At 36.9% G+C, this 15,114-nt stretch overlaps 1 protein-coding gene across 1 annotated transcript in view; it reads right to left on the reverse strand.

Moving 5' to 3' along the window:
* The window catches only part of LOC112529319 (protein VASCULAR ASSOCIATED DEATH 1, chloroplastic), a 15,053-nt gene extending 2,430 nt beyond the window's left edge, over positions 1–12,623 (reverse strand). Inside the window, exons 1-14 of the mRNA XM_025140544.1 lie at positions 12,295–12,623; positions 12,118–12,171; positions 8,638–8,688; positions 8,247–8,312; positions 4,845–4,940; positions 4,594–4,695; positions 3,798–3,898; positions 3,546–3,724; positions 2,872–2,912; positions 2,693–2,780; positions 2,518–2,604; positions 2,366–2,420; positions 1,948–2,014; positions 596–686 (exon numbers count right to left, since the gene is read on the reverse strand). Coding sequence (XP_024996312.1) covers positions 596–686; positions 1,948–2,014; positions 2,366–2,420; positions 2,518–2,604; positions 2,693–2,780; positions 2,872–2,912; positions 3,546–3,724; positions 3,798–3,898; positions 4,594–4,695; positions 4,845–4,940; positions 8,247–8,312; positions 8,638–8,688; positions 12,118–12,171; positions 12,295–12,513 — 1,297 coding nt within the window. The 5' untranslated portion in view covers positions 12,514–12,623. The remainder of the gene's footprint in view (positions 1–595; positions 687–1,947; positions 2,015–2,365; positions 2,421–2,517; positions 2,605–2,692; positions 2,781–2,871; positions 2,913–3,545; positions 3,725–3,797; positions 3,899–4,593; positions 4,696–4,844; positions 4,941–8,246; positions 8,313–8,637; positions 8,689–12,117; positions 12,172–12,294) is intronic.
* Between the last annotated feature and the right edge of the window lie 2,491 nt (positions 12,624–15,114).

Consider the following 15,114-nt stretch of genomic DNA (forward strand, 5'->3'; position numbering starts at 1 on the left):
AAGTTGGTTCCCCAAAATGACGATTTTGAAAGTTGGTTCCTCAAAATAGAAATCAGGTGCAAGTTGGTTCCCCAAAAGACGATTTTGAAAGTTGGTTCCCTAAAATAGGAATTAGGTGAAAGTTGGTTCCATTTTGGTGCAATTTTCCCTTCTTCAAACTATGGATCCATAACGACCCCTAAAACAGTAGGAAGGAGGTTATCTTAAATCAAAAGATGAACCTTTCCTTCATAACATCTCCTTTTGCCGGTTGCAAAGTATAATCGAGCATTATGGTTTTCTAACGTGTGGTCTTCCTAGATTCACATGCCAGATCTCTCTATATAAAAAAAAGAGATACTTTAAGCCATCTAAGGAGTAACTGTGGTCAGCCATAACAAAGATTATGTTCAGACAGCGACTTACCAGGAATCTGATCCTAAAACCATGCAAACTAATTCAAGCTTTGGATTTTTATTGTTTTTGTTAGATACAAAATCAAGTTTTTATCAACTCAAGAAGTGGCACTCAAGACGAGTCTAGTGGGTGGTGTTCAACTGTAGTTTTCACGATGAAACAATAACAAGAACAGACTAAGTAAAATAAGCATGTAAACCTTTCCACATGGTTTTCTTGGAGAATGCAACATTGACGTATACCCTTAATGTGCAACCATCATTTGCATCCGCTACCACATCCCATAGCCCCTGTATTAGTATCAAAGAAAAATAATCAAATTCCATCTTACTTAAACATCCATATAACATGTGGTATACAGTTCTCTGTACGTAAAAGAAGAATGTCCTGCAAGCGTAGGCTCTACAGCGAAGTATTTATTAGAAAAGAAACAATGGCAAAAGAAACTCAAAAGTGACAACACAAGGAACTCCACTCCATTAGCAGCTTGAAGAAGAATACAATCATACAGGATTCTTCAAGAATGCCTGATTCGCTGTATTAGTGCCAAATTTGAGTACTTCATAGAGCCAAAAAGACAATACTAAAAAAGCATCTAATAACTTGAGATAAAGTCTTGGGGGCAGTTTGGTTGTTTTTCCATTAAGTCCTGTATAGATGAAGTTGTCTCTGTGGATTAATCGGTCTCTATAGATTGGGAGGGTTTTTTCATAGACGGAAGGAGCGTGTTTTTAATTGGCAGGGTCTGTTCGGAAAAAACTTGGTTTTCTGCATATAGCTCCCCTAGAAGCTTAGCCACTACCAAACAGTCATGTATAGCTGACCAAATAAGCTGTGAGTCCCATTAAGCTGCTAACAAGCAGGCCCTTGGTTTATGTTCCTTTTCTTAGCTATGCTACCTCATTGTTACTATCCAGTCATTAACTCAGCTAAAACTTGAGAAAATTCCAATTGTGACATTTTGATCTGATGTCATGGGACGGAACAAATAAGAAGTATAGAGACCTAGAGACATAAACGTTTACCTCACTCTTCATCACACGTAGACCCTAAAACCTCCTCCACCACTTAAACTAATAGTTTCTTTTACCAAACATCCAATGCAGCAACTACTGACTTTGTTCCCTCACTTTGCCAATAATAAGTAATGGTAATAAAAAGAAATAAGATTATTAACAACAAAAACGACAAATCTTCACAATTTCTCAGGATCAAGTGACTTATCAGTGGATCATATATCAATGTGGCAGGCGCACTTCAACTATAAGGTTTAAATGAACCAAGAAACATAGGTTTGCGTTCAAGACAGGGCTATGTCAATGATCACTGCACTCAGAAAAAAGTATATTGAGCTTTCAACCACACTAAAATTGAGTAGCATCAAATTTCGATCCAGTCGACGTATAAGCATCAAAGCCAAAGGATTGCACTTCTTTTACTTTTGCATAACAATACTGGGTCATCATACAAGCATATGTCTAAGAAACTACTAATCAAAATTCAGAGCATCAGATCTATTTAGATCAAATATATGATATATGTAACTCATACCTCCACGGCAAAGTAGTCTCCATAGGGTACATCATTGATCACTTGTGATGTCTTCAGAACCAAATGACTAGCACAAACCGAAGTTGGAAAACAATTAACATGATGGACAAAACCGTAAATAAAAATGTCAGGCAACAGACAAGTGTAATCCACACAGCCTTTGAGTAGTTTACATAAAAGATGCAATAATAGAGTCATATCAGATTAATGATCATCAACTTGAAACTGGAATTTTTCTCTGCATGATGTTTAAAAGAACTTATTAAAGGTAACCATGTTTTGTTTTGATATCGACAAGATCACAGTAGTGCCAAGAACATTAAATTTGTTCCAAGTACTAAAATTAACAGAAGAAGAGCATTGAACAAAAATTCAATCCATATTTGGAAGAATCACCCTCCTGAGAAATGTAGTTTACCTGTTTCTGTAAACTCGAAAGTTCTGTACTTCGTTGCAAGAACCGAATCTTGCACCTAAACAAAAGATAGAACATTAAAACTGCAACAATAAAAGCTTAATAACGGTACAGAAATACAAGCCAATTACACATACTACTATGACAACTCATACCAAAATAAATTTTGATTGGATGCTGAAACGATACTTCACGAGCATAACCAAGTTGGTCATGGGGTTTCCATGACGTACACTTGAGATCTGGAGAGAAAATAAGAAATAGAAGTAAATCCATTGTAAGTTTCACAATAATGTTAATATCAATTTCATGATATCCACCCCCAGGCACCTTTATCTCCACATTTTTTGTGATATGATTCAAGAAAAGGGAGGGCATCATCTGAGTAAAAGAGACGAAAGAACTCATCCACCTTTATCTGCATAACGTATACAAGTAATCAGACATTTTTCTAGTGCACGCAAACATGAGAAATTGTAGCCATTATTCTTAAAAGCCAAAAATACTACCGGAAATGGAGATTCTGCAGCCAGTGTATAGCCCTCAGGGACTGCACAGACAAAAAGAGATTATATTGAAAGGTTAGATAGTATACTTGGACCAAAGGATTACCTTCTTTGTGGCGGTGGAAATATAGGGACAGATTTCCAAATAATATGCACTATGATCAGAGACATGATACAGTATTCATTGAAAAACAATATGAACTTCCATTGATGGACGTAAATGTATAGAGAAAACACAAGAAATTTATGTGGCTCCTTCCACTCTTCAAGGATGCAAATTTGCAAACAGTCAAAAACCACCAAGTACAGACTACATCATAATAACATAATTTAATGGGACAAATTTATAGTTTCTAATATGCGTAACATCCACGGCAGATTCTAGGAGAAAACCCAACAACTTAAACTTACACTATTAAATAGGGTTTCTGATCGTTCTCCTGGTAGATCACTGAATTAAAGGAATTCTGGAGGTTGGTTGTTATTAATACTATTCTAGCATTAAAGATTGACCATAAAGTTGAACAGGTATCTACTAATGAACAATTTGATAACCAAAAAATTTCTAAAGTTGAACTTTGTGCACACCTAAAAAATGAAGTATCATAAACATGCCTAATCTCAGAGACTTTAATTGTTGACAAGCATAACTCGTAAAACATCCATAAAGAACTAACCCTCTGGTGCATCAGCATCCTGAATCTCCCATGCCAAAGATTTCCCAGAAGATGAACAATCAGTATTTTGAACAACGGTATCCTGTACAGCATCTTGCACGCTGGAAGACGTCAATGACACTTCAGCTTCAATGTCAAGTGAAGCGTTGGGATCTTCTGATACATAGTCACTGGTGTTTCTGTTCACACGTGGTCAGCCAATCATAACTATTAAATGGAAAAAAAAATCATTGTTCCTTTTCAGGAACATACCTGTTTGTGGTTTCTAGATTATCCCCAAGTGGTCTGGCTTCATCTGAATCTTCAGCCACAACAATTTCAGGCTCTTCATCAATCAACTCAGATCTTGAGTCCTGCAATCAATAAAATAAGGAAGGAGATTCACCAGCTTCAGTAAATATTAATTTTTCCTAATATGGAGAGAACATGCGCTGACATAAAAGAATATTTCATTTACAGAAACTAATCTATTTATATGGACTAAACATGGCATCTAAAACAATAACTTCACTGCCTTGCATTGAAGTTGCACAAGACAAACAGTTGGCTTAATACTCTCTCTGTCTCAGGAAAAAGTCCACTTGTTATTTTGGAAGTTCAACCCAACACTTATCAATCCCAAATTTGATTTAAATATTATTCGTTGGGTAACTGGGGGATGTTTTTCTTATCATATTCTTGTAGCTTGATTTTATGGCAAGATTTTAGCTTGAAAGAAGATAGTTTTTATACAACTTTAAATGCAACCCACTTGGCACTCAAAAATCAACATTATTCATCTGACACTCACTGTCAGTAAATTAATGAGCTTGACAGGGACCAAAAAGCTGTCTAGTGCACCACATTGCGGACATATTGAAGAAAAACAATAAATTGAAGATAAAGAAAAAACAGGAACAGTTTGAACTGACAAGTCCTTCAAGATCCAAAACTAAACATAATCTTTTACAAGCAAGAGGATGAAGATAAGCAGTAGTGAGAACCAAAATGTATCAAATACAATTATCAATTTATCACCATTCGTAAGCTGTGTTAAAGATGTATGAACCTGCTGGTCGGAGATAGCTTTATTTCCATTCCCATGTTCCAACCAACCATCGTTAATAAGCTTAAAGGCCTCATCACGCGATAAGAACGACGTAAAAAAGTACTGCAGAATAAAGGCAAGCTAAGATGTCAAAACCAAATCTCTACACAAAAGCAGAAATGTAGCTTATGTTATTTTTCCAGAAAGAGCCCTAACAATACAAAGTCACATTGCTTCTATTAACATAAACAGTAGAGAAAGATTAACAATACCTTTTTATCTGAAGCTACTAATTCTATGGCAGTAGGGAATATTCCTGCAGTCTTTGCCCTTTTGACCAAGGTAACTTCATCAAAAGGAATTATTTTCTGCAAATCAATAACCAACATTCCAATTAATTAACATCATGAAGTAGGAAAGTGAGTCATAACGAAGAAAGATAGCTGATTTCATAAAGTTATTTACATATCTAACAAAATGACTCACTCCCCCCCCCCCCCTAAAATAATTTAAAGTGCAAGCTTGTAGGTATACATCAACCAAAATTAGTTCATCACCAGTTTCAAATTATAGCTCTTAAGAMGAGAAAACCCCAGCATAATAGCAGCAGGAGCAAATTGATACAGTTACAAAAATGATGGAGGTAATAATAATCTTACAGGAAAGCAGTTTTCAGTCTATGCTATAAGCTCTCATAGTTGTTTTTGTTAGCTCTCCCAAGTACAAACTTAGGATCACTTCAGAAAAACTTTCACTATCAGCTATAAATTAACAGCAACAATATAAACCCAGATTGGCTTGCTCAGCTATTCAAGACTTGCTTAGGATACCTAAAGTTACTAAATTGAAATTCCACACTTGTTGAATTAATAGGGAGGGAAAGTTTCACCCCTCGGGTGTGGTTTCCTACGTATTCAAAGAAAACATTGAGACCAATAGTGGTAATGGTAAAATAAAAGCCATTCCTTGATCTCACATTGGAGAGCTCTTGTAACTAATGAACTTACAAGAGAAGTGATATCTGGAGACTCAAGATTTTCTTCCAGAGTAAACAGTATAGAAGTATACAAACTCTTTTGATGCTCAAAAGCATGTTTACATAAATTCCCACGTTATTGAGAATGCTTGCAACATCTCAATACAGTTGATGAAAATTTGATTAAAACCCCAAAACAGAAGGCGCAATTTCATAAGTTGTCCTTAAAGACCTTTCATGAAAATGCATGTCAAAACAAAAGGGTGAACCTCTGGTATGGACTTGCCAAGAAAAAGAAGAAACAGAAACAAGGAAGCAAATCCCATTTTCAAGCAAGAAACAAACCCCAAAAGATAAAAGCTGTGTATACCACACTAAGGATCATCGCCAAGATCTTAATGATGTGACCTAATGCTCAAAACCAAAACAAGCATCTATCAACGAGAGAATTCTAAGTACACCATAATACTACCCCAAACTATACCAGCACCAACAACCAATGGGACCCCTCCAGCACCACCAACTAATACTCTCCATCCGGTAGACCAACCATAATTTCTCTTATGCTAGGAATCAATGTCAATTGTAAGTCAGCGTCTTTTTTCTAGCTTTATACCCTTTTTAAGGGTTAACAAAGCAACACCACCATGACAATCTAGCATATATCCTCCTTTGATATATCTAACTGCATCTGCAACTATGGTACCCCAATGAGAACATTGTCGGGCCTACGGATCAAACAAGGCAGTTCCCTTGATGGGTTCATTAAGAGCTTTTGTACTGGGTGGATGTTTTGTTATCTGCTTCTTGCAGGTGTGACCTCAATATGAGAAAAAGAGATATTGTGGCATCAACATACCAGATCATACCACATGCCAGAGTAATCAGCTTAATAGAAGACTCATATGCCTGGCCCATCTTTAGTCATGCTTTATGAACACCAAATATGATTATTCATTTTCGAGTATTCAAATTACCAATTTCACAGCTCATCGGCACAAATTTTCTCTAGAGAATACCGGGTGCTTTAAGCAGCCTTTGTCCTCTCTCCATTAGTTTGTCCTAGCTCTTGCACTCAACTATTCATTCAAATGATCCTGTTCAGTGTGCTATTCCAGCAGTCTCTCGGGCATCACCTACACTGCGTCACCTGTACTCATCCCGGGCATTTAGCATGCACAAACTTCAAATTATTTAATAATAAGACCAACCAGCATAGCAGTGCCGTTGTCAACCCTCATTAGAACTTTTACAGCTGCTCCAAAACAGCACCTCACCTCATCACACATTCAAAGAAGATACTCAACTCCGTCCTTCTCTTTCTTCACTTCTACTGCACATGCACTCGGTATACAACTGAGTAGCTAATGAGAAATAGAGGAAGACGGACTAATCACATTTGAGTACCAAACGAAAAAATGATCAATTTAGGTTTTCACACAATCTTGATGTTTCTTACAGGGGTTAAAAAATATGATGTGCTACTGTCATCGGTGGATGGTGAATGAGTTATTGGTTTGACGTAGAGATTCAAGATAGCAAATAGGATAACCAAACTTAATAGTAAATGATAAAGAGTGAGAAGGTTATTTACTACTGCAAGTGATTAATTGTTTAGGTACATCAGCAGCAAAGTTAATGCTTTATGGAAGTGCTTTATTTGATGGCACACTGAAATAACAACCCCAGTGCAATGACTTGAAGAAATGATACAGGGGTGTGATGGTTATTTCACCAATGGTCCCAGAAGGGCAGAAACAGATAAAAACCACATGTAAAGTAACATTCCAAGTGCAATCGCAATCCCAAGATAGCAGTGAAGGACATATATGTTAGATCCTACACTTAAAATCCTCAAACCTCCAGATCAGGTATCATTCCAGCCAACATAGGCTAGGCCGGTTTTCATGCTTGATCTCAGTGACAAACAGTCCACTTCCCATTCTGAGCTGCTTATTAAAGTTGCCAATTTAGGACACTATTTAATCTGGTTTGTGTTGCATTAAAGATTTTGGTCAGTTGCCCATAATATCTCCTTTCTGGAGTTTGGTGGGAGACTTGACGGGCTCATAAATGACAGTGTTACCTCATAACTAGCCCCCATTATTTCAATTGTAGTTTGGATGCACCAACTAAAAGATAGAGGCTCTGGTGGAGCATTTGGGTCTCGATGACAAGTAAGAAGAACATATGTCGCTCAGTATGTACACCACGGCTAAATGTGGCTGCGAATGTTGGTTACATTTAGCTGACCACGAGAAGAAAGAAAGGATCATACGGTAAAACACTTACTTCTATGTACCCGCACCAAGCAATCGTGCATGGCACAAATGACCCCCAAGGCCCCAAAACGAATGCATTTAAATTACAATTGCCCCCTGTATGGGTAGTTATTTCCATTTTCACGAACAACACCCTTACATTTGCAATTACCCAATGGATTAGTGACTTGGTAGGTAAGTTGAATTACATGCATAAGCATACACAATTGATTATTCTTGAGATGTAGACATACTTCAATTGAGTGATAGTATGGCACTCCTCAAGGGCCGAAAAAACGGACAAACACCAGAAATAAACTAGATGAAAAAGTAAATATTAAGATAGCGAAAACAACATTTTCATATCCAGACCAACCGTAATACAATGCAATGAAAACTAAATTAAGGAAACAGCAAACCTGAGTTTAAAAAAATACCTTTGTCTCAAATCCAAATAGGTTTGAGTAAAAGCATATGTGACGAATGAACAGGTACATATGACCCTACAACACAGAGTATTGAAACAAAAAAAATGTTAACATACATGCAAGTTTTTTAAAATGGGAAGGGGGAAGGGATATCTGAAATAGCAATTTCAAGGTATATGACCAAGGGAACTGCCCCGGATACCATTCAAGCCATCACTTGATGGTGATAAGCATACATATGCTGATATGTCATCATTTATTACCAAAAAGTAGCGAAAAATAGCAGAAGCTGCATGGTAACTCAATGCATGCAATAAATTATAGAATGATGGGAGTGAACATCAAGATAAGAACAATATTTAGAAACTCGACATTTAACATGAAAGGGGACCAATCAAACCTGAAGGATGAAATTCTCTTGCAATGCACAATTGAAATCTTGAACAAGGACCTAACATTAATAAAAAAAGAAGTTAAAGAAAGATGGCGAAAAGACTATGCATTTTAAAGTTTAGAGATAAATAAGAGAGTGAACCTACTCCAAAAGTTCTTACATGCTAGGCCAACAACAATGCGGCATATGCTTAGACACAGGTAAAGCGTTCATCAACCAGAACCCCATTAAATGGGGCCAAAATGTTCAAGATCGATACAAAGAATACGACAAAGGAAGAGAATAGCAAGTAAATCCAAGTTTTAATCAACATACACTTCAGACCATTGCTACAGTCAACATAAAGCACATCACGTTTTACAAATCAATTAGAAAAGGCATTACCTTCCTCTACATGTTTGATGGAAGAATGGGTCATAAGGGGCTCTTAGGCCACACTGTTTAACGACGAAGTGAAAGGCTACATAGACACTGGCAGCACAAACGTGATGATACATGGATGTTTTTGAAAACAGCATCAACAACATATTCTAGTGAAGCCTGTTCCTGACAATCTACAATAACAACAAAAACAAACCTTTGCATCTAACACTAGTTTTGAGTAGGCTAAAAATGAATCCTATAAAGATTACAAAAGCTAGGTGAAACAATCAAGGCTCAAAGACATGAATAGGATCCTCCTCCACTCCCATCCAAAGCCAATTCTTTAGATGTGTAAACAGTCATTCAAATCTCTTTTAGTTATTTCCACCCACACAAACATCCTTCTATATATGTGCATGCACCTTCTCATTCTCATTTTGGATATAGTCATCTTTTGTACATGCTATATGGCCAATGTTGTCTCCGTAAATCATGATAATCTAAGTTGCCTCATCTACAACTTACCTTCACCTTCAAATTTCAATAGGACCTTATGATCACACAAGACTCCTAGTGATTATAAAACTTCATAAACATGCCCTTATCGCTTGACAACCCAAAGATATCCATGTTATAAAGTTCTTGTCCTAACATGTTCACCACGTTTTCCTTTTTTCTATCAACACTATTAGCACTTCATCTTGGCATAGTTCAATTTAGCCTAAGACCCGTCATATATAAAGTGTTCCTCCGACAACTTTAGGTTTTTTCCATGCACGACCAACTAGAACCACATTATTGGCACGGGGTATGAACAATGAATCTTCATCTTATTCTAAGAGACAAGAACTTGATGTGGACCCTAGGTGTAGTCTCATTCTCATACATCTTCCATTTTCTCCACCTTTAAGTGAAGCTCTGATTTTGTAGATTGAGCCAAGGTTATCTTCATCCAGTGAACATACATTTCCATTGTCTTAAGGATGTCACTAAATACCTAGACAACCAGTTACTACTCCAAGGTATCGAAACCAAACCAAACCAAACAAACCCAGGGAATCCCACACGGAGTAGGTCTGGGGAGGGTAGGATGTAGGCAAACCTTACCTCTACCTCAAAGGTATCTCCAAGCTATAAGCCTATAATAATCTTAAGCCTTACCTACTTTTCTTTTTATAAAGCATAATTCACCAAAAAACTGTAGTCCTACACGCGAACCTATTATTTGTGCTAGCAACATATCCATCAAGTTCTCCAATATTCCTTTGACAATCTCCGTTGAATAACTTATCAAAGTATTCCCTCCACTTTTCGTGAACCTAGTTTTTGTTTCCTTGTAGACATCACTATCCCCATCGTTCATTTCTAGTTATTTTATATAAACCTCAACAACTTACTAACAAGTTTAAGCTACCATATAAACTTTCCCCGCCATCAGTCTTTAAGCTAGTGTTTGATTCCCATGAGCTTTTTGGTGTTTAGTGCCCTAGAGTGTATTCCATGCATAATGATGTCCTTGTCACATCAAGCCAAAGATGTTTGCAAAATGTTAGCATGGAACATGTCGGTAGAGTATTTGAAACTTATCCTCTTGAAAACAGTAAAACCGTAAGACAAACTTTGATACCTGCAAAGTCGCCACTAATTTCAACAAATTTAACTTCTTCGGATAAAAAACTGAAGGACGGTAGGATAAACTTAGCATTAGCTCAACCATGCACTTCGCTTTCATTATGGAACGTGTTGTTGTACTTCAGTAACCTTCTCTTCTCACCTAGCACCATCTTATTCTTTAATTTCCTTTTTTCAAGGGAGGGACATCTGCTCCTTTTACAAACTTCAGTTTCAAACACTCATCAAAAAGTTTGGACAAGATGTAACTGAACATCTCTTTTGCCCCAATCAGAGGCCATTCCTTAAAAAAAAATCTGATTACATGTTACAAATAGACTCGAACACATATTTGAGAATCCTAAAGCCACTTACCCAATGCATCAGAAGTACACTCACCAACTTCCATCTTTTACTTACCTCCAACAATATCCCGCCAACCACTTCAAATCAAAGAAGATTTCACCATCACCATTACACCTCTGCACAACTCTCTCCCCAATCCCCTCTATTTGCACCCTGACCCTGCCTCCTTCACCAACATATATTGAGAACCTATTCTAGTCTACAAGATAACAAGAACCATGAAACCCCTACTAATAATAGCAGTATTATCCTATCGAAAACATCAATACCTTACATATCCTAATAGATATTAGGATTTACAGAACTAAAGATCCAAAAACGTTTCTAAGTGCATCACCAAAACATACATATAAAACTATCCTGTTAATTCAGTCAAAACTATCCCGTTTATTTCAGTAGAGGAAGGTTCTACCTGTATTTTACATCAACTATTAATGTCTCCAAAACTAAACAACTGTGAACTGTATTGGAGTTCACTATCTGCAATGCACAAAGCCTCCTCATAAGCCAATGCAGCCCCAAAAAAGAGCAAGCAACAAATCAGAGACCTCTTAGGACCTGGAAATCTGCAATACTTGATAAACATACGAATAATAAGGCGTACACCTTCTAAATTCTAATGGATGGGGAGGCTATAGTCATCATATATACAATATTACTAAAAAGATCTACTGAACCTTTAATTTCAAATAATAAAACCAGGTACTACTACTACGACATCCTATAGTGGGTATTGTAAGATGCATCCAAGAAAAGCAATAATAACAATGGCAACAAGTAGCAGGATCACAAGTACCAAGAATCCTAACATACTTTCCATCCTACCTGAATAATTTGATGATGAAAAATATTTTAATTCGAAACCCCTAATTTCCAAACATGATCATGAAATGCCGCATTCTAAAGCCCATTTACCCCGAAATTTAGAGAAAAATGGAATTGTAAAGCTGGGATCTTGGTGGAAACATGCAAGTACAAGCCTCATGCAGACAAGCTTAAAGAAGTTAGAATTAAAGCAAAGTGATTTCTTTCTTCCCTCTTTATCGTATTTGTTCTCTATTAGGGCAAAACATGAACAGAATCACTGAAATACACCCAAGAAAATGAAGAAAAAAAATGGTGTCTGATAAAGGTCGAGATAATTACTTCTTCAGGAGGAAGACGAAACAGTTGTCGATATTCTTCGCTCCTCAAAGACGGCTGAGACAAATCAACAAACAAATTAACAAATTTAAGAGATTTAAAAAATCACAGGAGTCAATCATATAGTCAACTTGATCTTCAATTTCCAATCGAAAATTTCACAAGGAATCTTAACCACACCTGATATTCCAATTGTCTGGAAGGTGAAGCTCTAGGTGAGGGAGTAGAGTTATCAGCCGGATCTGCGACAGCGGTGGACGAGGAACCATTACCGTTTACCACCGACAGAGGTTCGATGGCGGCAGTATCATCGGACGATGAGTTTGCTGTAGGTGATTTATCCATCGATTGTGAGACCGGTGCGATGTTGTCGCTAGAGGAAGTCGTCGCCACCGCCATGCACGGAAGTTATGACGGAAGAATTACCGTGAAATGACGTGTACCGGCGGCGATTGTGACTGGATGAACCACGTGGGTTTTTCACTTGGGAGTTGACGATGGAAGACGGGAAAAGGAAATCGTTATGCATTTGGTCACTACACCAATTCATCCTAACGATTGTTCTTTTTCCAGAGCTGAAATTCTAAAATTCAGATTAACGTACACATTTTCATTCGGTATCTACGGTTTACTAAAGCATTAATACGGTTCACGAGTTTTAGGGTGCGTTTTACAAGACAAAACAAAAATCGTTATTTCATGTTTGACGGAACTTTTAGGCTGCATTTGGTATATGAGATAGGACGGGACAAAACTCACTGTCTTTGACGCTAATGGGACAGGACAAAAACTCATTGTCTCACGTTTGGTACAACATGGGAGTGGACAAGACTGGGACTGTATGAGACAAAAAAAAACTTTTTCTTGTTCCACCAAAATAGATGGAACAAGATTGGACAATAATGAGACGTAAACTAAAATATTACTATTAACTTTCATTTGATATATAACCTTAACATAGTATTTGTTTTAGCGGTCATCATCCCTAATTACAGCAGTTGCCACCATTGGTAGCCACCGTTAGCCGCCTCTGCCACATCCACAACCACCATTGACCACCACCGTCCATCGCCACTACCACCGTTGGTCACCTCCACTTTATCTTCTACTACAACAACCTCCTCCACCACCTCCACAACCATCTTCGCCCATCGACCACCACCACCACCACCGTTGGCCACCTTCACCTTCTCTTCTACTACAACCTACTCCACCACCGAGCAACATTGTTCATTGCAACCACCATGGGCCACCTCATCTCCACCATCAGCTTCCATTACCATTGCCCCCCACCACCACCGCCGACCACCACTATCGGCTACCACTACTACTATCTATTATTTTCACGTCCTCCATAACCACAACCGTCCATCTCCACCACCGCTAGTATCGTCGGCCACCATCACACCTACCTCCATCACATAAACCACAACTACCTCCTCTAACACTGTCGACCGCCACAACCACTATTATCCACCATCTTCTCGTCCTCCACAACCAATATCGTCTACCAATTATCAAAGATTCTACCTTCACAACCATTGTTGTCGCAACAATCTTCATCACGTCTTCACCAATTGATAAAGATCTTCCAAACCGAATAAAACACAAATTATCATTTGCATGAATCAGGTTTTTTAAAACTACCATCAATTATTAAAAAAATGCATTCAAATTTGGTATTGTTTTATATTCATGTATATGAAAATTGTGTAAAAATGCTTATAAGTTAAATTATTTACTTTACTTGTGTTAATTATAGCTATTATATGATATATAAAATCATAAAATAACTTTTGGGAGCAACTTGTCTAGTTATGTCATGTCCAATTGTAGTCGTACTAAACATCAGTCAGACACTTGTTCTGTTCAGTCATGTCCAGTTGTCTAGTCTACTCTTTTGTTATGTCATGTCTAGTTCTGTCATGTCCAATCATGTATGCATACCAAATACTACCTTATGTGTAACAGACAGGAACAAAGTGAAACAAGTATACTCCAACCCCACCCAATGGAACAAGGTGGAAGGGATTTATGTTCTGCTAACATAACCTCATAATAAAACTTAATTATCTTTTTAAACATCAAATACGTCTTTCTCTTTACATTTTATTCGTTCTCTAAATTTTATCTTTACTGTTTTCAAAATATTATTTTTATGCAGTTTCTATAATTGATTAATTTATGTAATTTATTAAATATTAATAATAAAAAACAATATAAAAAGGCATAAAAATAAAAATTGAAAACTACATAACTTTTTATTTCTTTTAAAATTTTATTTTGATGTCATTTTAATCATTTTGACGAAACTTTCTAATGACATATTTGTTATAAAAATATTTATTTTATTAGAATTTAATAAATTACATAGTTAATCAAAATATATAAACTCATCATCAAGATAAATTGGTCATTTTATATGTTTTATTCTGTCATGTTCAGTTCTATCTTACCAAATGCTGAAACAGTTGTTATGTCCTATTATGTCACGTTTTGTCCCATTCTGTCATACCTGTTCTGTTCTATTCTGTCTGCATACCAGATGCACTCTTAAAGGTGGATCAAACTCTCAAAGCCTCGTAAAGTCATCTGTTATGCTTTGTTGCAATCACATTCCACTGTCTCGATAGAGTTCTAAAGTTTTTTGGTTGATTTCGATGTACTTTTTCAATTTTTTGGTTGATGTTTCTAATATTTTCTAATATATGGAACACCTCTCAAAATTTAGTGGATGCACCTTTTCATACATAAAAAAAGATTCTACCTGCGAAATTAAGTTGAGCAGGTGCACGAGAGCCCACTCGGACATACATAGATTCGCCCCCACTTATTTAATAACATTCTCAACCATCAAAATGGATTATTGACAAACGTCTTTAACCCGGTAAATGGTTACCAGGTAAGAGTCTTCTCTCTCATTTACTAGTAAGATTATCAGCATTTGCCATCTCACGTGATAAACATCCCCTTCCTTCCAAGTCTCTGAAAAAAATGTCT

This window comes from Cynara cardunculus, assembly GCF_001531365.2.
Source record: "Cynara cardunculus var. scolymus isolate 2C chromosome LG 16, CcrdV1, whole genome shotgun sequence".
Taxonomy (NCBI): Eukaryota; Viridiplantae; Streptophyta; class Magnoliopsida; order Asterales; family Asteraceae; genus Cynara; species Cynara cardunculus.